The sequence below is a fragment of the Anser cygnoides genome, chromosome 15, assembly GCF_040182565.1.
Source record: "Anser cygnoides isolate HZ-2024a breed goose chromosome 15, Taihu_goose_T2T_genome, whole genome shotgun sequence".
Classification (NCBI taxonomy): domain Eukaryota; kingdom Metazoa; phylum Chordata; class Aves; order Anseriformes; family Anatidae; genus Anser; species Anser cygnoides.
This window is the reverse complement of record NC_089887.1, coordinates 11,134,974-11,158,113: the sequence shown is the minus strand read 5'-3', so window position 1 is coordinate 11,158,113 and position 23,140 is coordinate 11,134,974. Positions and strand designations below refer to the sequence as shown.

Below are 23,140 nucleotides of genomic sequence, written 5' to 3'. Positions count from 1 at the left end.
GACAGAACAGCTCCAGTGGCTGCTACCTCCTGGGGGTGTCTGTGAGAACATGCACACGCTGTGCTGCCGAGGAGCGCAGTGGTGGTGGGGGAAAAAGCACAATGTTTGTTTGTGTGGTAGGGTTGGATGAAGCGTTTTTGTTTTTTTTTTTCTTCATTTGGAATGCAAATTTTTGGGGAAAACAACAGCTTTATTTCAAAAGGAAATGCTGGTTAACAGCGGAAATTTCAGAAGAAGAAAATCAACAGGCTTTTAGGGGAGTAGCTTCGGTTGTGTGTTGAAATGGAAGGATGCTCTGTCTTGGAAATGATTGTGCAGCTCTTAGAATATATTTGAGATGCCTGTCAGTTTTAGGAGCATACTCAGATTTTCCACACAAGGCTTTCCGTTCTCTGTTTGGGTCAGTGGAATTTGCTAAGCAGCTTTTCTTGATCATGTGCCAACTTCAGAATTTAAGGTGCTCTCCCTCCTTCTTAGCCTGTGCCACAGCGCAGTGGATTTAGCTTTCGCTCTGGTACTGTGACCGTGCTTTGTCAAGGTGCTTCTGAAGGTAACTTTACTGGAGTATCTGCACCACGAAAGGCTTTCTTTGTTTGCTTGCTTTTTAATTGAAATGGCCTTTATTAATCATCTTTATGCTGCCACCACAGTTGTAACACGCAGCTGGGTTTGCAAATGCCGTGTGTTCAACGCGTGTGCTGGGGCAGAGTTTGTGCTGCCCAGTTCCTCGGTCTTACGATGCTGAGGGAGCAGCCAGAGCAGGCCGGGCAGTGCACATGGTGGTGCCAGGCCTGGGTGTGTGCCAGCGCTGCAGGGAGCAGCCCAGGCAGGTACTGGGCCCTTCTGCCTCTTCCCGGCCTCTTCGGACAGCCCCCGTGCTTCTCTCCTGGACGGGGATCCCGCTGTGTATGTGGGAAGAGAAGATGCTAGGGAGAGCATGGAGGAGATCTGTACAGCCAGGATTGGCATGGAGAAGAGGGGCAGGGAAAAGCTGTTCACTCTTCTAGACCAAGAACTGTAAGGCACTGAGTGAACGCAGGAAGCGTCAGGTTTAAAGACAAACTGAAGAGGATGGCTTGTCACACAGCGTGTATTCCAGCCCTTTGCCACAGGCAGGTAGGAATACTAAAAGACTGCATGGATTCAGAAGGGGGTTGGATAAATTCTGGAAGAAAAAACATTGGATGGATATGGGGATGGATGCAAAGACCCATTAAATGCAAAGACATCTCTGGCACAAGATGTTCCTGAGTTATTCATAGCACATGCAATGACTCTGTCCTGGGAGATACGACTGTCAAGTGATCCTCTACTGATCGCCAGGCATCCTCTGCTGTAATGAGATACCGGATTTAGGCAGATGCTTGGCCTGACATTGCGTGGCTATGCTGTGCATGTTCCTGTCCTGCTGCTGCCAGTGACCTCTTGAAAACACTGATTAGGACAGTACTGAGAAACTGGGATTGTTCGAGGATATGTGACCGTTCAAATGAATTATGTGTCAGTGCAGTCAACTTTCAGATGAAGCCTCTAGGCCAGAACGAGTACATGGATGCTGTATCCTGAAACACTAACCCCTTAAAAAAAATCAAGGGGGTAGCGTGAAACTCGGGAAGTGCTTTTAGTGCAGTGCTGAGCCACAGGTTAGTAACCGCGGCGCTTTGAGTGAAGGCCAGGTGTAATAACGGGTGTTACACGTGCTGCAAAGATGTCCAGCCATCCAGCAGTGCTGTGCATACGGCTGGATCCATGTTCAGTCTCACCTTGAACCTCCTGTAGACCTTTTGTGGCCATACCCCCATCCCTCTCCTGCCTGTGTCAGAGGTATTTGGTTGACCTGTGCTGTGGCCATGTATTCACAGTGTGCAGACATCTTGTGTGTATGTAAGATTTATTCTTGGCCAGTCCAAATGTGCATATGCAATTGGGAACTCTGAACAGCTCTGCCTAAACTGCACCCTTATAAATTGGTGGTTTAGTAAGTAATAAGGGTTAAACTGTTGGAAGAATTTGCTCCTCAGCTAAGTACTCTGTTTGCAGTCGCCCTTAAAACTCGCCTGGTTTTTAAATACTGTGTGTCCTTACACAATTACTGTATATGCATTTTGGTGCTTTGCTGTTTTTTCAAGAACACAGGAGACATTACATACATTTATATGGCAGGTGCCCATTTTACTTTTTGTTTAACATCATTTCTGAGGCAGGATACTGTTTTCTGTAACACTGGACTTTAGTTTTTTGTGGAAAGTGTTTGTGCATCATGCTTTTGAAGTTCTTAATTTCTGACTGATGTGCCCACAAAGGAGGTGGGAGATGTAGGTTAAAACCCTTCAGGTGAAACAAATACTGAAATGGGATCCCCAGCCTTCCCAAGAGTTCTATAAAGCACTCTTTAACTTCTGAAGCTTGAGAGAAAGCAGTCTGTTGCCCCTGCCAGCTACGCGAATCTCATCTTGAAATGTTTTTCTTACCTAAAGCACGAAGGTGAGTCACCTTTGGGGACAGCAGTAAGGCTTGACCGCATGCATGTGCGTGCTCTGGCCTCTTCTTTGTGTGCGGTATGTGGAGATCCCAGTGCTTGTGGGTTGCAGTGAAGCTGGTGAAGGATGCTGGCACGTCCCTGCTGTGGCAATTTAGGAGGGGGGACTGAACACCAATTTCATCAGAATGTCGTTCGCCGTATTCAACTTAAAGTGCCTGTTGTGTGCCGGTGCCGTGCCTGGGATGGGGCCGCACTTGCACGTTCCCTTGTGCCAGTCCGTAGCTGTCTCATAGTGGATTTACCCTTCGGACCGTGCAGTGTTAAGCCCTTGAAGCAGAGTATGTTTGAGCCTCTCTGGCTGATGCTTTGCTTTTGCTAAGGGTCACTTTTTTTGCAAGCTTCCCATGCTGTCCCTATCGCTGAGGGCTCCTGCATGGCATGGAGGACCTCAGGATATAAATCTCCTCGGTGAAGATGAGGAGAGTGTTGTGCCAAATTTTGTTGCCTGATATTGAGGTGTTTGCTTTCTGTTTAACTCTTTTAGGTGATGGATTAGACTGTGCCTGGGCAAGGGCCATGCCTTGGAGACGTCCAGCACTTAACCAAATCTCCTTCAAAAGTAAACACAAGCAGGCAGGAGCCCCCCTAATACCCTTGCTATTCTCATCTTGTAGGAAATTGGAACAGGTGCGTTTAGGCACCCCTGCACCCCTGCAGCTACGGATGGACAGTAAGGAATTGTGACCTTTTATTGCGTGGCACTGCATCTGTGCACATGGGGTGGTGGTGCATGTGCAGAGAGTATGTCTGTACAGGCTAGATTGTGAATTCCCAGACTTTTGGGGGCCTGTGGTATTTGCTGAAACCTAACCTTCATCCACCTACAGCTGAGTCCTCGCTTTCCATTGTTCCAGCTCAGCTGAGCATGGTGCTTCTGGCAGCCAGCCCAGCTTGTGTGACTGAGCTAGCAGCTGGTCTTCACCTCCTTTTAGACAAGATTCTCTTCTAACCCAATCCAGGTCCCCCTCCGCTCCCTTCTGTTGACCTGCTCCCCCTTCTGCAATGTACCTTCTGCAATGGTAAGCCTCACTGTTTGTGTGGCTCCCTTTACAGAGCACTTGTGGTGAGCTGTGGGAGCATGGTGAAAATGCTGTGAAAAGCAGTCTGTTTCTGAGAACCAGAGCCTAATATAGCTTGGAAGGGACCTTCGCAGGCTGTCTGGTTCATTTGCTGCACAGCACAAGGCTAATTCTGGCTGCTCAGGGGCCTCGTTTGGTTGAGTGCTGGACGTCTCCAAGGATGGAGGTCTCACTGCCTCTCTGGTCCTGTCCCAGGACTTGGCCACTCAGAATTCCCGCCTTGCATCTTGGGTTCATCGTGCATTCAGAATGAATTGTCTGTTTTAACACTGTAAAAGTGCTGAGCTTTAATCCAAAGAAAGCATTCTGCTCCCTTTCATAACGTGTGTACCTGCAAAGTTAACTGGACTCTCGTTCCCTCTGTTCTTTATGGGAGGGGAAGAGGCTGGCACTCTGACTTTTGTCTCCTGTGGGATCTGTGTTCTAGGATGACACAAGGAGGGATCCTCTTGGATCTGTTGTCCCGCTCGAGACACGTGCTTCCCACTGCTAGCTTGCGATTGTGTATGTGCTAGGAAGGAATAGGGGCTTGTGGAACAGCTCTGATTGGCAAGCACTTGTGGAGATCTGTGATTGAATCCTCATCAATTTTCCTTTTTTTTTTTTATTTTAGCATGTGCAGCGAAGTAGGCACTCACAGCCTGAAGAAGTCACATAGTTCTTGTTTCACTGCGTGCAACCTAACCAGCCAGAGAAATTTGAGATACAGTATAGTGGACAAGAAGACAATGAGTCACTCTGGTTACTTTAGTGTTTCTGTAACACTATTATTAACAAGATATTAAATACTGTATCATTATTTTTTATGTAGGAAAACCACTCTTAGTTCAGAATTAATGCCAGTTCTCTAACGTTCATGCTGTACTTGCTATGTGCACTATGTACTTGCATAGTGCACTCTGTGCGCTATGGCGTGTTTCTGGAAAATGTTTACATGTAAAGAGATTAGAAACAGCAGTTACAAATGGACACTTGCTAATTGCTAAATAGTAGGTAGTAAGGAAATTGTGGTGCTTGGCTTTGGGTGGGCAAGGGAGCCTGTGTGAGTCACAGGCTGGTTTTGGAGGGGGCTTCAGTGGCTTTTAGTGCTGCAGTTACTTAGCTGGTTGGAATGGATCGAGATCTAATTAAGATTTAATTCCTGACTGTTTCTTATGGAATCTGGACTCCACAGTAGTCTCAGGAAATCTTAATGGGAAGTGAGTCTAAAATTTGTGACTGTGATCTCCAGCACCTGGCTTGAGGTCCTGTGGGCCTCAGAAACGTGCTCCGAGTGTCTGGCCCTGGCTGACCAGGGCTGACAGCAGCTGGGACTTCTGAACCCTTGCCAGGCGCTTGGCAAGTGCACTCGGCAAGTTGTCTGCTGTGGGGCTTGGGGCCTGTAAATCACAGCCCACAGGAGGGTAGTCTGCTAGGCCCCACACGCACTGTGTCAGGGATGTGTCCTGCCCCTTCCCAACTGTGATTTCTCCCCTCTCCTAGGCTTGAAGACAAACGCGGGACAATGTCGGAGGTGCGACATGATAGCACGAGCAGCTTGCAGCGGAAGAAGCCACCATGGTTGAAACTGGACATCCCGGTGCCGGTGCCCGTGTCGGTGCCAGAAGAGCCTCTGCCAGTGCAGGTACAGAGGCCGGGGCCAAGAGCGAAGGCCTGTGGGGTTGTGGTGGGGGTGTGCGGAGCCCTGCTGCAGTCCTGGCTGAGAGAAAGACAGTGCTGTGTGATGACAGGTCGTTGGGTAAATTCACGACCAGAAGTAAGCTGCCCCTTGAAGGCGATATGGAGGGAGAGGATGAGTGTATTGCTGATGTGCTGAGATCAGTGGATGTGACTGTTCGGATGTGGGGATTGTGAAAAGTGTCCTGGCTTGGGGGTGGATATGGGATTGAGGTAGCCAAACAAACGTTTCTTAAAGGAACTGGAGAAGTGAAGGGCTCCTAGAGAAATATGAGGGCCTGGAAGCGCTGGAGTTCTGCTGAAATGAGCAGGGAACAAATCTGACTTATGAATAGCCAAGATAATGGCAGGCTCTCGTCAGTAACAGCAGATTAAGAACAGTTACTGGCAACATAAAGCTGTTACCAGCATGAGCATAAGAAAATCACATAGGAAGAGAAGTAGGAATCGTTGAAGAGTGGCGGAGTAGAGACAGGATGATAGGTTAGTTGGAACTCTACAAAGTATGAGAGTAAAACATACATATTTCTGCTGGGAAGAGGAAGAATTACCAAGAATCTCTGCTTCAGAGTGACAAAAACTCTTACGGGTGAGACCAGGGTAGGATGGTGCTGGCTGCTTATGACCTTGCTGCAGAACAGAGACTGCCTGCAAAAAAGGCAGAGCCAGAGAGGTGTTGCACAGAGCCCAGATCCATGGGTGGAGTGTGGTGTCTGGGCTCAGATGGTAATATACAAGAACAGTTTAGCCAGCAGAGAAATGGAAGGTTCTGTAGCTTCTTTGGAGGGGAGTTGAGGGTGTGCTTATCTTAAGAGGGAATTTATACTGTTACTGGAAGAGTGAGGACTGGCGTCTGCCATTCTGATCCAAGGACAAAAATTGACTTCATCTGTGTGATAGCTTCTGGTAGATGCATCTTGGTCCTGATCTTCTTGTGGAAGGAAGGAGATTGGGATTCAGTCTGCAAGGATTAGAAGTGAATACAGGGCTTTAACTGTGCAGGTTGAAGCCGTCTGAGTCACTTAAGGCTTTGATGGGTGTTTTCTTACCTGAAATCTCTAAATCTAGCTGGGCATCTTCTAGAGAGGGACTCTGTACTTACAAGCTGGTGTAGATGATGTTCTCTGAAAGTCTAGCATGTGCAGTACAGGCTGTTAGGATAACACTGCATAACAGGCTCCTGTGGCTTATAACCTGAGTGTATATGCATTGTTTTAACATAAAACATAACAAAAATGGTAAGATCAGTGGAAATTACTAGTTCTCTGGCCAGCAGAGCTAGAGTTGCAAGCACTCTTGAGACAGTGTCTGACCAGAGAAACAGTTGGTCGGAGCTTCACTGGCAATTGAAGCAGAGGGATTGTCTGCTCAGCCTGCATTTTAGAAATGGGAGATGGTGTCTCTGCCAAGCTAATGAAAAATTCATCTGGAGCAGCCTTGGGGAGGTTAGCTGAGAACAGTCAGGTGATTTGTGTCCTATTTGGTAGGTGACATTCAGCCAGGAGAAGCTGAGAGCTTCCAGACCTGGGTGCATCCAGACAATTAGGTTATGAACAAAGCTGATGTGGCTTTCCCAGCTCGCTTATCCTGTGCCAGGCAGCAACTACAGCACAGACTCACCCGCAGCTTTCGTAGGCTTTTAGTGCAGATCCAGAGTTGCTTATGAAGCAAATCTCACTTGGCCCTGCTTACTGTGCTTTGCTTCACCTTGTGGAGTGGTGGTCTAGGAACGTGTGATCTCAGTTCCTTCTGGCTAGAGAAAAGCCAGAGGGATGTGTTGCAGGATCCATGGACATCAATCCATGGGACAGGCTAGAGCCAGTCTGAACTGAAACCTACTGCAACATGCAGATGTCAAGTCCTTGGTGCTGACTGCTCTGTTCTGCAGGTCCACTCCTGTTTCTTCACATTAGCCAGTAATGAACTCAGTCTTTGTTAGCCTGATTTTGCTGCTCAACTGCATGCAACCAGCTTGTGGCTTGGGCTGGGGGGAGAGGGAGGCTGTTGAGTTGCTGACTAAATGGTTCACCTCTTGGCTGGCCTTGTAGATTATCTCTCTGAGAATGCTGACTCCCGTTCTGCTTTTCTTCACAGCCAACAAGACGTCAGGCCTTTCTGCGAAGTGTGAGCATGCCTGCTGACAACAGCCGCGTGCCCTCCTTGCCTAATGAAGTGAGGAGACCGGTGCTACAACGACAGACCTCAATCACCCAGACCATCAAGAGGTGAGATACTGAGTTCATGCAGCCTGCTTTAGTGGATTCTGCCGTCCATTGCCATTTTTTATTCATGGGCCTCTGATTGTCCCATTGCCTGGCACTTACATGGCATGTTATCAAAGCAGGATTAAGTTGTCTCCATTGTTGTCTATCATTAGGTTGGGGCAGAGGGTGGAAGCAGATAGGTCCCCAGTATATGAGCCCAGTAGTGCTATATAGGATTGTTTTTTGTAAGCGAGATACCAGGTTCTGGGTGGAAAATTGTGGTGATCAGGACAGTGTATTGTCCTTTCCAATTAGAGTCAGGTTTTGACTGTTCCAATGCTCTGGGAAGCTGTCTGTTTCTGAGTAATAGGATACCTCAGGCCCTGATGTGTAGCTGAGAAGGTGTGATGTGGTGTGTTGGCCTTGCTTTGGTGTGGTATTTGAGAGCATGTGATTGTGGGGAGGGGGGCAGAAGCCCATCCTTAGCAGTCTCAGACTCACGGCATGGCTAAGGCCAGAGGCCCCCCTGGGCCCATCTGCGCCCCCCAGTGCAGGGGGCCCAGGCCCGTGTCCAGGTGGCTTTGGGAGATCTCCAAGGAGGAGACTCCACAGCCTCTGTGGGCAACCTGTGCGGCTCCGACACCCGCACAGTGCAGAAGTGCCTCCTGGTGCTGAGAGGGAGCCTCCTGTGCTCCAGTTTGTGCCCACTGCCTCTGGGCCTGGCCCTGGGCACTGCTGAGCAGGGCCTGGCTCCATCCTCTGTGCACCCTGCCTTCAGGGATTTGTAGGCATCGGTGAGATCCCCCTGAGCCTCTTCTTCTCCAGGCTGAGCAGTCCCAGCTCTCGCAGCCTCTCCTCGCAGGAGAGGTGCTCCAGTCCCTTCATCATCCCTGTGTCCCTACATTGTTGTGAGGTTCTTGTCAATGCATTTCTGCATCCTGTCCAGGTCCTCTCATTGGCAGCATGGCCCTGTGGAGTATCTGCCACTCCTCCCACGTCTGTGTTGTCTGCAAACTTGCCGAGGGTACCCTCTGCCCCACTGTCTAAATCATTAATGAAGGTGTTAAACAGGACTGGACACCTGGGATCCACTGCTGGTTGCTGGTCTCCAGCCAGACTTAGTGCCCCGCTCACCACCCTCTGGGCCTGGTCATTCAGCCATTTTTTACCCACACGTCCATACATCAACATGGCCTGAGAGCAGGCCTCTACGGCTGTTTGTGCCAGGACGTCAAGGATGAGAGGATACCCTGTGACGGTGCTGCGGAGGCCCTGACAAGAAGCACCGTGCAGAGGGGCCAGGGCAGCCTCCTTCCCCAGAGGTCCCTCCGACATGTGCTGTGTGTGTAGAGCTGCGTAGGGCTGAGAGGTGTGGGAGACAGGAGTCACTTTAGTGCTGGGGGAACAAACTTGCCTCCAGCACTACTACACTGTAAGGCAAGGCACGCGGAGCTACAGTGAGCAGGGAGGGAGTGCTGAGCAGTGGTGGCGAAGCTCCTGCATGCTGAGGGAGGTGCTAATGTCCTGCCTAGCATCAGGGCTATGGACAGGCATGTGCGGGTGGTGCACTGACAGACCTGTGCCATGTCTTCTCTTGCCTGCACAGGCTGGAATGGCAGTGCCAGGGCCCAGGTGGTGGCTGCCTCTGTGCCTGTGCGTAGTGGTCTGGGTAGTAATTCTGTAACCCTGAAAGTACATGTGGTCCCACAGGGAGTGGCCAAGAAGTGCACAGATGGTTTTGGAAGTCCTGTGAGTCTCCTGCTCAGAGTATGAGTGTAGGGGGTTGATGCCATTTAGCAGTGCAGAGTTGTCTCAGGCTGTTGTGCAATGTGAGGGGTGGCCAAATCTCTCTCTTCCTCCTGGAGGAATTAGCTTGCACGTGATTTTTGTAGAGCGATTTGGGTAGGGGGGCAGGTGCAGCAGTGGGAAGGACTTCCCAAGGGGCAGAACTGCAGGAAATGCACAAGACCTAGCAATAAAAGGATGAAATAATGGACCAGAAACAAAGACAGGGAAGTGCAAAGTACCGAGGAATGACCTAAAAACCAGTGAGGTATGTGATGAAGAATTGCAGACCATGTATCCATAAAGGTGTCTCTGGGATTTTTTTTTTTGTGAGTCCAGAGAGGCTGACTTCCATGTTTGCTACTTAATGCAGCCCTAGTTATGCACAGAATGTGAAACTGTTCTGGCAACAGCACTCTGTACCTTCCTGTTCACTGCTTCTTGGAGGACACGGATCAGGTGTGAGCATAAATTCAAGAGTGTATGGTCCAGAATATGGCGTGGTAGTAATTCAGGTGCTGGAGTGGAGCATCTAATACTCTTTCCAGTCTCCTACAGTGTCCAAGATGTCCAATCAAGGCAGTAGGTGTGGCAGAGATGGACTTGTGCCCCAGGTGAGACCCTGCCAGGGTCAGCGAGAACAACCCCAGAGCATTTCCAGTGGCATCAGATACCTGTATCCAAGCAGAGCATATCTCATTCTGCTGACATCTGCATTGTTTCACACTCTGGTGTCTGAAGCCAGACAGTGGGATTTGTAGCTGGTTGTCTGGGCAGAAGAAGGCTGATCAAAGAGGTCTGGGGTGAAGGGAGACTGCAGCATCTGTTGTGTCCTCAAGACCAATGGGAGACATACATCAGAGATGTAGATGCACAAAAGGGATTCAGCAACCTCCTGGAGCCCTCTGTCGTGTGCAGCGTGGCACAACTGCTGCTGATGGGGTTAAGTAAAGAGATGGGAAGGTTTTGGATGTAGGTTGCTGCCCACCTTCACAGCCTGGTGGGCTCTTTCCCTTCAGCTCTCTTTTCTTTGCAGCAGGCAGGTACGGTTTCAAAGGAGTCACACCCTGCCTGTTCACGGGCACCGGGTGGGCAGGAGTTCCCTGAGAAAGCGGCAGTCCCTGCCCCGATCGTTCTTCAGGTACTGGTAGAACCGAGTGTGCAACCTACCCCTGCATGTGTGTGCAAGGGCTGCTGTGAAGTGCACAGACTCTGGCTGTTGCTGAAACCACTTTGCCTTCCAAGGCCTGGCCAGGAGGCCTGCAAATGGGTGGCAGGGAGAAAGTTCATGTGTGTGTCTAACAGAAAACGATGGTCACTCCTACTAAATCTGTAGGCAGCTGTCAATATGTAGCATGGGACTAACAAACTGTCCACTCGCCAGCCTCACTCCCTCCTGCCTCTCCTAACAAGCTGTCAACCTCCTGGTGTTCACCATAACTGCAATATCTCCCCAGGGCAGCCACAGTGCAGCCTGTCTTTGCCAACATTAATGCAACATGTGGAATATGTGTGTTTTGGCCCCAAAGCCTCTTGGGAGCAGAAGAGGAAAGAGAGAAAGCTGCACCAAATGGATGCTAGTTGTATCGGTCTGAATGTAGCTCAGAGCTGGTTGACATCATGACTTTTTCTAATCCAAATGTGACTGTCTTCTTTTTGAGGTGGAGACCTTCATTTACTTAGCACCAAAGAGATGAGCCACTCCAGGAGTCCAGGGCACAGTGGCCATCGATCACCAACCCCAGACTGGAGCTCAGTAAACCGTGACTGTGCATGGCAGGGACTGGACCTAATGCCCAGGTGTCCCTTCTCATCCTACCTTCCTCACTGCTACCCTTGGCCAGGTGGCAGTCTGACACTGTGTCTGCCTTTGCAACTGCTTGCGGTTGGGCTCAGACTGTCAGAGCTGATTAGCTCAAATCAACAGAAGAACAGGAGCCAGCCCCTGATGTCAATTCATTGCTGGTTACAGTGCTCCAGGGTGTCTGTAGGAGGTGATGGGGCTCCCCAGGTGGACAGAGTGTTCGTTATTTTTCCAGGGTGCTCCAGATACCCTAAACTCTGTTCTAAGGCTCCCATGGACTGTCTTGGCTATGATCAGGGAGTAGGACAGATCTCTGTGCTGGCACTGGACCAGCAGTGGTCCCTGGCAGTTCAGGAGTGGTACTTGCTGTGCAGAGTGGCTGTGGTAGTGCTTGTCCTTCCGTGCTAACAGGAACACAGTTTCAGAGAGCTCTGAGGCACCGCTCTTTCCACAGTGGGCTAGTAGGGGCACAAACAACTCTTTCCTCTCTCCCTTTGAGGAGCGGCCCCTTGTCACCCAAGGCCACCTTGGTGTTGAAATGTTGGTTATGGAAGTCTGAGTTGTGTTGTAAGAACATTTTGTGGCGTGTTGTGCCTGTGCATCTGCACAGCCTGCGTGTTACCTCTGTGCTGTGGACTTGGTTCAGGTGTTTCAGGCCAGGCACTTACCCTGAGCCCTTCCACTCGGAACAGGGACAAAGATTGCTCTGACAAGCTGTGGGTCTGTGGGAGCAGAGCAGTGGTCTGAGCTGGGCATAGCCCCTTCTGTGTGGTCTGTCCCCTATTGACTAGGTGGAGGCATTTGGAGAAATTTGGCTCAGTGAGGTTGGGTAAGATCTAGCAATGGCCCACTCAACCTTTTGCCCACTGAAGGGCCTGTTCTGGGTCACTGGAAAGTTGGAGAAGGCTGTGGGCAATGTGTGGTTGTTTGCATCTGGAGGTTTTAGCTGGAGAGACACTGTTTTGAATTTGTGTCTTTTTACGTAGTGTCAGGACACCTTCACCTGCTTGCTGATGGTATCTTTGTTCTGTAGGGTGGAATAAGGAAAACACAGGACTAATTTCCTGCCTCCAGTGCACTGACTCAGTTCCCCTGCGTGATGTAATTCTAGATTTAACCTACCCTTTACTCCAATGTATGTTTTGATACTCCCTTTGTGATTTGTGAGGTCTTGCTTCTCAGCAGCTGGAAATCCTACACCTGAGCAGGGGGCCTGAGGCGAGGGTTTCGGGTTTGGCTTGGAAGGACTTTCAAGTTTCGACACCTGGGCCAGACAGCTGTAGGCTGACACAGCTTGCCACCTTCTGAAGCAGGATTAACCACCGTGGGAAAGGCCTGGCAGGGCTGCGATGATCTTTGTATGTTTAGGATACCAGCTTCTCCTGCAGTATTTGACGTAGGTTGTTGGTCTAATTCACACCTATCCCTCTCTACCTTCCTTGGGATTTTGCTTCTGATCCAGTGGGCTTCCACGACAGCAGCCACTTGGCAGCGTACCTACTTTGTGGCTGCAGCATTGTGCTCCTGCTTCTGCCACCAGCAGCACAGAGCTATGTGCACCTGCCTTAGCGGAGAGCAGGACCACAGCAAGCAGTTGCTGTTAATGTTAATTTTGAGCAGGATGGAAGTCCTGCAGCATGAGAAGTTGGGGATATTCTGGGAGTGTGGTGGGCAGCTGGGAGAGACCAGTGAATTCTGGTGGCCACAGGGAGAAGCTACAGAGCCATGGAAAAGTATAGTCCCACAGTGGGGGGCCTAGAGCTGGCCTGAAGATGGTAAGTGTTTTCTGTGGATGGCTTTTAAAGAAAAAGCCATTTTACCGACTTCTTATGTGAATTTCTGTTCCATCTCTTCTTCTTTCTTTCTAGGAAAACTCAGAACTAATAGTTCATTACACACATTGAATCTCTTGTTTTTCTTTTGTCTCAAGAGAGAAAATAATGCTGTTGATGGTTGAACATTTCTGGCCAGCATATATCAGATTGCTAAAACTGGCTGAGGAAAGGCTGTGAGGTGATCGTGGGGAAGAGTTCTGCCTACATTCAGATTGGGGTTGGCTGGAAGTGACCACCAGGGGTTTTGTCTTTTCAATTGCATTGTCCAAGCAAACATAATGCTCCTGTGCACTTGTATGCTGACATCTTTCAGAGGCACAGCTGACTGGTTTGGAGTAAGCAAAGACAGTGATGCTACACAGAAATGGCAGAGGAAGAGCCTTCGCCACTGCAGCCTGCGGTATGGGAAGCTGAAACCTCAGGTCATCCGGGAAATGGACTTGCCCAGTCAGGACAATATTTCTCTAACAAGCACAGAAACCCCCCCTCCACTCTATGTTGGGCCCTGCCAGCTGGGCATGCAAAAGGTGAGTAACCTGGGATAGACTCAAGGCCATCGCGAGCTTCCTGCACAGTGTCTTTACCACTTTTAACTCCTCTGTTGGCATAGTTCTGCCTGAACATGTCTTCTCCAAAGAGTTACAGTCAGTGGCTCAATGTCCAGGTGGAAACCAGTAACAAGTGGTGTCCATCAAGGGTCTGTGCTGGAACCAATACTATGTGATATCTTTACCAATGAGATAGATATTGGGATTGAGTGCATCTGCAGCAAGTTAGCAGCTGGCACCAGGCTGCATGGTGCAGGTGATATGCTAGGTGTCATCCAGAGGGACCTTGACAGGCTTGAGGAATAGACCCATGTGAATCTCATGAAGCTCAACAGTGCCAAGCGCAAAGCCTGCGGGGCAATCCCCAGTATCAGTGCAGACTGGGTGATGAATGGATTGAGGGCAGCCCTGCTGAGGATTTGGGGACCACACTGGGACTCTGGTGCCATGGTGGTTAGATGCGTGCAGCATGTCTGAGAACATTGAGCTCAGGCTTTTTGCTGCCATTTTACAAAGGCAAAACTCTGTCATATGTAGACTGGACACTGTTGTCGACCCCCATTTACAGTAACAGGCCTGCTAACATCCAGAGCACTTGCCTTGTCTCAGGCTGAATGCAGGCAGTAGCACAGCTACTGGCTTCAAAGAAACCTGATTATGTTATAGGACTTTGAAAAGTGTCTCTTGCATCAGCTGTACTACAGCGCTGCTCACACGTCCTCACAAATTGTGAGGTATCTGGTGCCCCTTGCAGTAGAACTGTGTCCATAAAGGACAGGACCCAGTCAAACATGCTCAGTTACCAGCACTTGAGAACTAATCCATAATATTCCAGCTCTTTCCTTTGCTCCATTCACCACCTTAATCAATATGGTATCAGGGCATCAGTGAGCACCACTGCAACTTGGACAAGTGGGAAATGAATTTCTTCCAAAGCAAGTTAGTCTGTGACCTGAAGCCTGGCTGCATCGCTGAAACAGAGGAGAATATTGTGCATCTTTCAATCCAGTCTCACCTTGCTGAGGGCTTTGGTCCCAGGAAACCCAGAAATATTGTTGGGCTCTATGTGGACTACATTAAATCAGAACTTGGTTTCAGCAGATGAAACCCTATAAAGCTTCCTGTTGAGTGTGCAACTGTGGATTAAAAAAGGGTCATAAAACATTAGGATAAAGCAACCACAGCTGTGATGATGTAAGGACAGAGGTAAGTTTTGTAGCTGAAGGCAATATTTTCAGTAGGTTGGTTCGTGTGTTTGGAAGAAGTGGCAGCTTTGGTCTGAAGAGTCCCAGAGAAGGGCTTGTAGCTCCTGGAAGCTTGCCTGCTCTTTTCCAGCTTATGATTAATAGAATCAGTTGTAAATGTACAGTAAAGCTTCACCAGGATACTGTTTAAGTCCAGTGCTGTCCACCATCAGAAAGGAAACGAGCTCTATAAAGGACATGGTTGCACTCAGGGATTTCTCAAAGTCCTGCTCATACATCATATTATCTGACTGTAGAGTTTACTGGCACAGAAGGTGAGTGAAAGCAAGAGCTTAGGAATGGCTGAAGGAGGTTTGGAGTCTTGTGTAGGCGTCAGGAACGTTCTGGGCAAAAATGATCAATACCACTACCACCAATCAAAAAACCCCACTACCACCACCACCAAAAAAAAAACAACCAAGAGCAAAAACAAGTTGGGAGAGGTTTGAGGAGGATGTGGGTTTGGGACGGAGAATTAGGGCTTAGCTTGCAGCAGGTTATGATTTATCTCCCTAATGTAGAATTGCTTGCTGTTTCTTCCAGCCTGGTTCTTGGCTGATCCCAGGAGTCAGGCCACTGTATGGTTTCAAGAGGTGAGACCATGGCGAGTTGGAGGGAGAAAGGCTTGGTAGACAGCAGCTGGGGGGTAGGTGACTGATGGGCTTCCTCTCTGGACAGATCATAGACCCTTTGGCCCGTGGCCGAGCTTTCCGTATGGCTGATGACAACGATGGCTGCAGCATCCCCCACACGCCGATCACGCCAGGCGCCACATCGCTCTGCTCCTTCACCAGCTCACGCTCGGGCTTCAACCGTCTCCCACGGCGGCGGAAACGGGAGTCTGTGGCCAAAATGAGTTTCCGAGCAGCTGCAGCTTTGGTAAAGGTACTGTCTGGGGGAGCGCAGGGATCAGGCTGGCAGCAAGATGGGGCCTTGCAGTGGGAGGGGAGTGAGAGGGAAGGAGCTGTGTGTGCAGGCCATTGATCCTGGAACAAGTACTTTCTGTGAGTAGAGGGGATGTGGGAGAGCAGTGATGGGAGGGGAAGAAACCAGGATGTGTCCTGTTTTGTTTCAGCCATCTGTCTAGCAGGCAGGAGTAAAAACCAGGATGCTTGCTGGGCTTTGGTATAGGTCTTGCCCACCTTTTATCAGCCTTGGGACTTTGATTCCCACATTCAGCAGCCTTAGAGGGTTCCAGCAGGTCCAGCTCAGCCTGCCTGGACCTCTGGGTGGTCTGTCTGCACCTGCTCGTGGCACAGTAGAAGCACCCGAGCCTCTTGCAACGCAAGGCTCTTCATCCCGCCACGTGTGCTTTTCTGGGTGTCCCTTAGGCGGGCCCGGTAGCCCTTTTGCTGTGTTTGGTACCACACGCCACTGCTGTTTGGTCAGATGTTGTTGTAGAGACGTTAGAAGCCTGTGCTACCAGCCTGCATGGGATGTGGGCACTGTGGATTGAGAGGTGGGTTAGCACTTGGAGGTGTCACCTGGAAGGTGTTGCACACCAGCAGGTCGGCTGTGCTCCACAGGCAAGCCTGACGGGGTCAGCGCTTAGACTCCCTGCGTCCTGTCCGGGTGACACTGCATGTGCCTGGTGCTCAGGTTTCTGGCAGCGATCTGATGCCACTCTCGCTGGCTACAGGGGCGCTCTGTGAAGGACAGCACACTGAGGAGGGCTCAGCGGCGCAGCTTCACCCCGGCAAGTTTCCTGGAGGAGGACACGGTGGATTTCCCAGATGAGCTCGACACTTCTTTCTTTGCTCGGGTGAGAGGCAAGACGCCGATGTGGCACTGGCTCCAGAGACAGCACGAGGCTGTAACTCTGGCAGGGCTGTATGTTGCAGAGGGTGGTGCTGCTTTCTCCAGGGGCTGGTGTCTCAAATGTGATACTCGCCCCTTCTGACGGGACTTCTGTGTCTTTGCCCAGGAAGGAGTCCTTCATGAGGAGCTCTCTACGTATCCAGATGAGGTGTTTGAGTCGCCATCAGAAGCTGCGGTCAAAGATGCTGAGGTGAAACCTCTGGATCAGACAGATCTCACAGGAGGTGCCTTGGACAAAAATGAGCTTGAAAGAAGCCACTTGCTACTGTGAGTATTTTCTTGGAAGCCGCCAAAGCCTAATGTGGGGTGGTGGCCAACCCATTCAGAGTGGGACCTTCAGTGCTAGGCAGCTGGTGGGGCAAGACGATTGCTTCCTGCATGAGGGAAGGCAGGATCTGAGTGCTACAGGTGTTTGGAGCAGAGCTCAAAGAACAGAACAGTGGTGGGTTTTCTTTAAGCCCAGCTTGCTTCTCGTGATATTTTGGGTGAGTGACCACCTACCCCAGCTACCCATGAAAAGTGACTCTGAGGCCACCTGTCCAGCAACTTCCCACACCAATGTGATGTGTTCTGGAGGCTGTGTCATGCCTTGGGGAAACAAAAGACACCAAATCAGCTGAGGATGCTGGGGGCTCAGCCTTCAGCTACGGAGAATACAGCAAAGATGAGAAAGCTGTTGCTACAGACACCGGGAACTGTTGTCTAACTCCAAGGAGTGGTGTGAAGCATTGCTGAGTGTCAAGCTGGGCTACATTCCTCACTTGAAACCAGAGAAAGGTGTGGCACTGATGCCGTGAGCCTTACAAATATGTGGGTGGTACTGTACTGTATGCCGAGATTTTTTCCACCTGAGTAACTGGTACTGAGTAATTGCTCTGTGTCGTTTCCGAGTCAGCTCTGGCTTAGCTGGCAGCTCACCCCAGCAGAGCGCTCTGCTGGGTGTGAACATGCAGCAGACAGGGAGGTCCTTGTGGTTCTGCTGCTCACAGCCCATCTTGCTCTGTTGATTCTTTCCTTCAAGTGTTTCCAAGAACTTGACTCACTCTTAATGTAAGTAGAAGCAACAAATGGTGTGAGCTTGTTGGCTTTCCTTTGAGATGGTCTCAGCCTTTTTGGCTCCATTCATATCTCCTCAAATAGTTTTATTTATTGAGGAAAATAACACTTCTTTCACACTTCAGAAAACGACATCAGAATTGCAGTCAGGTGTCCTTTTAGGTGATCAGGTGTTTATTCTGGCATAGGCTGATAGCCCAGCACTGGAAATATTGGGAAAAAACATGTTGGTAATGCAGAAACTACTCTAACCTCATCCTATTGCTTGTCCATACTTCAAAGCTGTCTTGACCTCTCCAAGATGCTCTGGTGATCTTTCAGGAAAAAAAAGATGGTCAATCAGTTTCTCTGACCACTTTTGACAACCATTGTCTTTGTGCAGACAGGATCGTTTAGGATACCAGGGAAATTATCTGTAGAGACTAGAGCGCATGTAGGGGACACGCTTATCACGTGGCAGTGAGCAAGAGTGAAATGGTAGGTAGTATTTTTGTGTGTGTGTGTGTGTGTGTGCCAGGTTCTCAGTGCTGCATACCTGAACTCCAGACTGCTCTTTAAGAGCAATGAAATACAAAAAGCATCTGAAGATTGTGCAGACTTCCAGAGCAGGTGCTCTTCATCAGTAGCTTGTGCAACCTTCATTCATTGCATACTTTATTTTGGTAAGAAAACATTCGTTTAGACAGGGATGCCTGGGATTTTTATTGTGTTGTTGAAGCCTGGTTTTGTTTTTCTCCCGAGAAATGCATGCATCAGTGCAAATAGAGGGAAGAATGGAAGACAGGTCTTGAGAGGTAACTGTCTTAGTCTTGGATTCCTGCTCTTCTCCTCTGTCTGGTTTAATGGGCATGGGGTTTTGACTTGCCAGTCTGATCGCAGTAAAGTACTTCAAGGGTGGGGATTTCCACTGCTGGGCTAAACTGCACTTCCATTTTGTAGCAGAGAGCAGAGTGAGAGGAATGAAGTAGAAGAGGAAGTAGACGTGTATGAGGGTTAAAGCAGGGTCCTTGGGCTGCTGACCCTGGAGATGCTGAGGGTGTAGTTGCAGATACAGCACGTGGCTTCCATTCCTCTCCATCTGTTTTGCAGAAAAGATACTTCTTAGTCAAAGATTAAGTTGAGATTGCAAGAGGTGGTCAAAATCGTCACAGAATGCTGTTCTTGCTCCCTGATGCAGTATCGATGCTGGGAGGTTGGAAACCTTGTCTCCCCAAAATGAAAAGCTCAGTGACGCCTCGTCAGAGCCTCCCTAATTTAACTGGTTGCTGAGATAATTCTTTAAAGCTGTGAGAACTCCTCCTTGGTGGGGCTCAGTTTGGCACAGCTACCTTGTGCCACCTTCTGTGCATCGTCCCGCGCGCTTTTGTCAGCTGGGGCTTTGTAACACTTGGAAATACAACTTCTACTTCAGAGCACCTTGCTTGCCATCAGCTGCTGTTCAGCTGGGCTGTGGTGGGACAGACACAAGGTCTGCTGCCACCAAAGACCAGAGAAGCGCTGGTCCCTGTTACTGTGCCATAGAGAAGGAAACCATTGTTGTCCCACTTTTTATTCCAGCCCACTGGAGCGAGGCTGGAGGAAGCAAAAGGACGGGGGCCTGGCACAGCCCAAGGTCCGCTTGCGGCAGGAGGTGGTGAGTGTCAGCCCACAGAAGCGTGGCCAGCGCATCGCTGTCCCTGTCAGGAAGCTTTTTGCCAAGGAGAAGCGGCCGTATGGCCTGGGGATGGTGGGGAAGCTGACAAACCGGACATATCGCAAGCGCATCGACAGCTACGTGAAGCGGCAGATTGAGGACATGGATGATCACAGGTGAGAGCCGCAGTCATAGAAGGGTTCCCGATACAACTAGCAAGGGAGTGAGTGCCATTGCCTCTGGGTGACTCAGGGAACTGCCTGGGAGTGATGGGGCGAAACCTGTGGCTTGAGACCCCCTAGTCTGTATCCCTGAAGCACAGCACTAAACTGCAGCTGACAGCAGCATGTTAGCATCACTGTGCACTGGGAGCGTACCCTACTCCTCCTGTTGCTTTGGGCATCTGTGTCTCTTCCCCACAACTACTGTCCTGTTATGAGCAAGAAGGCTCAGGTATTCCTGCCTCTCATCTTTTCCCTAAAGTCATTATTTCAGCACATGGCACAGTTTGGCATCAGGCTTGTGTGTTCATGGATGGCTTTCTTGGCAAAGAGTGGCTTGCTCAGTGTTGTGGGGTAGTCAGAGTAAACGGGCTGTCTGCCAGCAAGATCGTTGCCCCCAGTCTTGTGCATCCCTAGATGATCTTGGTCCTGTTCCCCAGAGTCTGCCAAGGTACCTAGGAAAAATCAGAAGCTTTTCTCGTGCGCTCTGTGAGTAGATGTAACGTGCCTGGATTTCTGCCTCTGATCTTTTCCCTTTACCTCCATCCAGGCCTTTCTTCACATACTGGGTCACCTTTGTGCATTCACTCATCACCATCCTCGCTGTGTGCATCTATGGTATTGCCCCTGTGGGGTTCTCACAACACGAAACTGTTGATTCAGTAAGTAAATCACCCTGACACGCCTGGAGTGTGACTGTGTCTCAGCCTTCTGCTGCTGGTTCTGTGTCAGTCCTCAGCATAATGGCTACTTGCCTGAGGCTTGCCTCAGGGCCTGCATGCAGCATCTCTGCGAGCCCTTGTGCTGCCTGCTTTCCCTCCTGCAGCCACATTGCTCTTGACATTGAGCTCTTTCAGATGGGCTTTTGACACAAAGCATGGTGGGCTCTTCACAGGTTCTGCTTGTGTCTGTGCTGGGACCCCTTTTGAGCAACTTATTCCCCTCCTGGCGAGACCAGAAGGGTGCTCGTGGTAGGGAAATATTTCAAACCTGAGTTAAGTTTTTGCAACAGCTTCAGGATTTTGCTTCTTTCAGGAGCAAAACTGACCTGTCTGACTTTGCAAGCTTTGAAGCTGTTTGTAGACTTCCCACAAGTTGTCAAGGGTCTCTCTCTGAGGTACACATTTCTGTAGTGCCGTATCCCTGCTCCATGCGGGGGATGTCCTGGATTACTTCTCACCTACAAGTCTGACAGCTTTCAGAGCACTGTCACCAGCGTCTGGACCTGCATTGCTGGCAGCTGCTGCTTATGTTTCTGAGCTGTGTGAAGCTTTCTGCAGGACCTCAGCCATCCTTGGGAGAGCATGGATTTTCCTGAAATTTGAAGTAGCCAGATAGACTATTTCAGTGAAATCTTTAAAAGAAGGTGCCCAGACCTGCTATCCAGCAAAAGACCAGTTTGAGAGAACTGTATACCCAGTCATCTGCTGTGGGGATTCCTGCTACTCCTGGGGGCTGTTTTCACCAGTTCCTGCTGCTTGCCCTGCTGCCCACGCAGGCAAGAGCTCATGGGGCTCTCACCTTCTCTCCTTGCAGGTCTTGCGAAACAGAGGAGTTTACGAAAATGTCAAATATGTTCAGCAGGAAAACTTCTGGATTGGCCCCAGCTCAGTGAGTGTCATTGGCTGGGACTTTTGGTGGGCTGTCAGGGGGATACATCCGTGTCTACAGCCATGCCACCCCACAGACCAGGGCCCTCTGCTGCTTGGGACCAGGTGCTAGCAGCTGCCACTGGCTGGGCTTCCTGCAGGACCCTGCAGTCCCAGGCAGGGTGCAGCAGCGCTCCCTGCCTCAGCTGCCCTGCAGAATGGGCTACTGGGAGGCTGCGATGGACCTTGACACTCCTGCTTTGCACCCTGTTCTTATGAAGCCAAGCACTGGGCCAGAGAAATTGCAGGAGTTACATGGGGTGTGACAGCTTCCATGGTGCCATTCCCCTGGGAAAGGCTGTAATGTCCCAAAGCTTCCTTTCCCAGCCCCAGCACTGGCATTTCTGGGGCCATGGGCAAGGAAGTCCCTGGATTCTTGTTCTGGGTTCACTTCTTTGTGGCAAATATTGAGAATATGCCTGATGTGTGTTGAACATCATTATGCAGGTCTTGTCCCTGGCCCTGATGGGAGTCCCCCCCCAGCCTGCTCTGTCCTGATCAGTCCTTGTCTGCACCTTGCTTGAGCTGAACTTTTCCATCTCTCTGCCAGGAGGCCCTGATCCACCTGGGGGCCAAGTTCTCACCATGCATGAGGCAGGACCAGCAAGTGCACAGCTTCATCAAGGCAAAGCGGGAGAAGGAGAAGCACTCTGCTTGCTGTGTGCGAAATGACAAGTCAGGCTGCGTGCAGACCTCAGAGGAGGAGTGCTCAGTGAGTGTGGTGGTCCCTTTCCTGCTGTTCCTGCAGGCTCAGGGCCATTTCTGCTGACGCTTTCTCCCTCCCTGGGCTACACAGTGACACCTCTCCTCTCCCCTCTCCTGCAGTCCACCCTGGCTGTGTGGGTGAAGTGGCCCCACCACCCCAGCACACCGATGCTGGCAGGAAGCAAGAGGCAGTTTGGGTCAGTTTGTCATCAGGACCCCAGGTAGGTCCTGTTGAGCCCAGCTGCTGACCTGGGCACACCAGGGCTGCTGTGACAGTAGAGCCAGAGTTCCCAGACTAGTTCCGTGATGGACAGGGCAGCAGCTAGTCTGGAGACCATGAGATGTGTGGGCTGTGATGTCCTTGCCTGCCCTGATGGCTGCAAGGGAGGCTGAGGCAGCTCCCTCCTCTGGAGCCTCCCAGAGTATGCTCATACCTGTGTTCCCCCCATCTCCATTGTTGGCTGACCATCTACACAGTGGTTTGTTCTGAGCTGTGGGTTCTTTTCCTGTCCCTCTCCTCACCTGCTCCCCGCACAGGCTCCCTCCCTGGGGGATAGCAGTTGTGTTCCCAGCACAACTCTCCCGCAAACCCTGGGTGCCACAGCATACAGTTGCCCTTGGTCACCATGGGCTGGCGCAGGGCTGAGACCAACTCAGTGCCCATGTCTGGGGTTGTGTCCACCTGGAAAGGAGCCAGGCAGCCTCCAGTATGTTGCTGGGCAGTTGCCTGCTCTCTGACGGCTGCCTTTGTGCTGAAGCCATGAACTCTGCTCGCTGGAAGCAAGCTGTGGCTTTAATCAGCACAGCCTTGGCTGACCTGATGTAGTGCGTTAGCACCCCTGCCAGGGACAGGAGGGACCTGTGGGAGTGTAGCCTGGGGCGCAGGGACAGCGTGGTGTACTGGGGAATGTCATTTCTGTGGGTGATCTTTGCTTCCTGTTGCTGCAGAGTGTGCGAGCAGCCAGCCTCAATGGAGCCACATGAGTGGCCGGACGACATCACCAAATGGCCGGTGAGCATCACTGGTGGCACAGGGCCTGTGCTGGCATATGGCATTTCCACCCCACTGTTCGGAGCCACAGCACTGCTGTTGGAAGCAGTATCTGCTGCAGCCTCCTGCTCGTTGTCACAACCACCAGGTCAGGGTGGCAGTTGCTTAGTCAAGCCAAGGCTTGAAGCCCTCCAGCTCCGAAAGTTCCCCCTGCACCAGCTAAAGTCCTGAGCCCTGCCAGGGTAATAGGATGGTGGAGACTGACTCAGTCTAGGAGCTGTTCTGGTTGCTTGGCAGGGAGGGGAGAAGGTGTTGATTCAGGCTCCAACAGCTCAGGCAGATGGGGTGT

At 50.6% G+C, this 23,140-nt stretch overlaps 1 protein-coding gene across 7 annotated transcripts in view; it reads left to right on the top strand.

Annotated features, from left to right (window-relative positions):
• The window catches only part of RHBDF1 (rhomboid 5 homolog 1), a 37,950-nt gene that overhangs the window by 10,887 nt on the left and 3,923 nt on the right, over positions 1–23,140 (top strand). For 3 of the 7 annotated variants that reach the window (XM_066977497.1, XM_066977500.1, XM_066977495.1), the window contains exons 2-14: positions 5,104–5,245; positions 7,393–7,523; positions 10,324–10,428; positions 13,240–13,453; positions 15,397–15,603; positions 16,358–16,480; positions 16,643–16,803; positions 19,150–19,401; positions 19,997–20,108; positions 20,983–21,057; positions 21,646–21,807; positions 21,921–22,021; positions 22,749–22,812. In XM_066977497.1, coding sequence (XP_066833598.1) covers positions 5,126–5,245; positions 7,393–7,523; positions 10,324–10,428; positions 13,240–13,453; positions 15,397–15,603; positions 16,358–16,480; positions 16,643–16,803; positions 19,150–19,401; positions 19,997–20,108; positions 20,983–21,057; positions 21,646–21,807; positions 21,921–22,021; positions 22,749–22,812 — 1,827 coding nt within the window. In that variant the 5' untranslated portion in view covers positions 5,104–5,125. Of the gene's footprint in view, positions 1–2; positions 1,644–2,465; positions 2,485–5,103; positions 5,246–7,392; positions 7,524–10,323; positions 10,429–13,239; positions 13,454–15,396; positions 15,604–16,357; positions 16,481–16,642; positions 16,804–19,149; positions 19,402–19,996; positions 20,109–20,982; positions 21,058–21,645; positions 21,808–21,920; positions 22,022–22,748; positions 22,813–23,140 lie in introns of those variants that run through there. The other 4 variants (XM_066977499.1, XM_066977498.1, XM_066977496.1 and 1 more) reach the window with 4 other exon arrangements.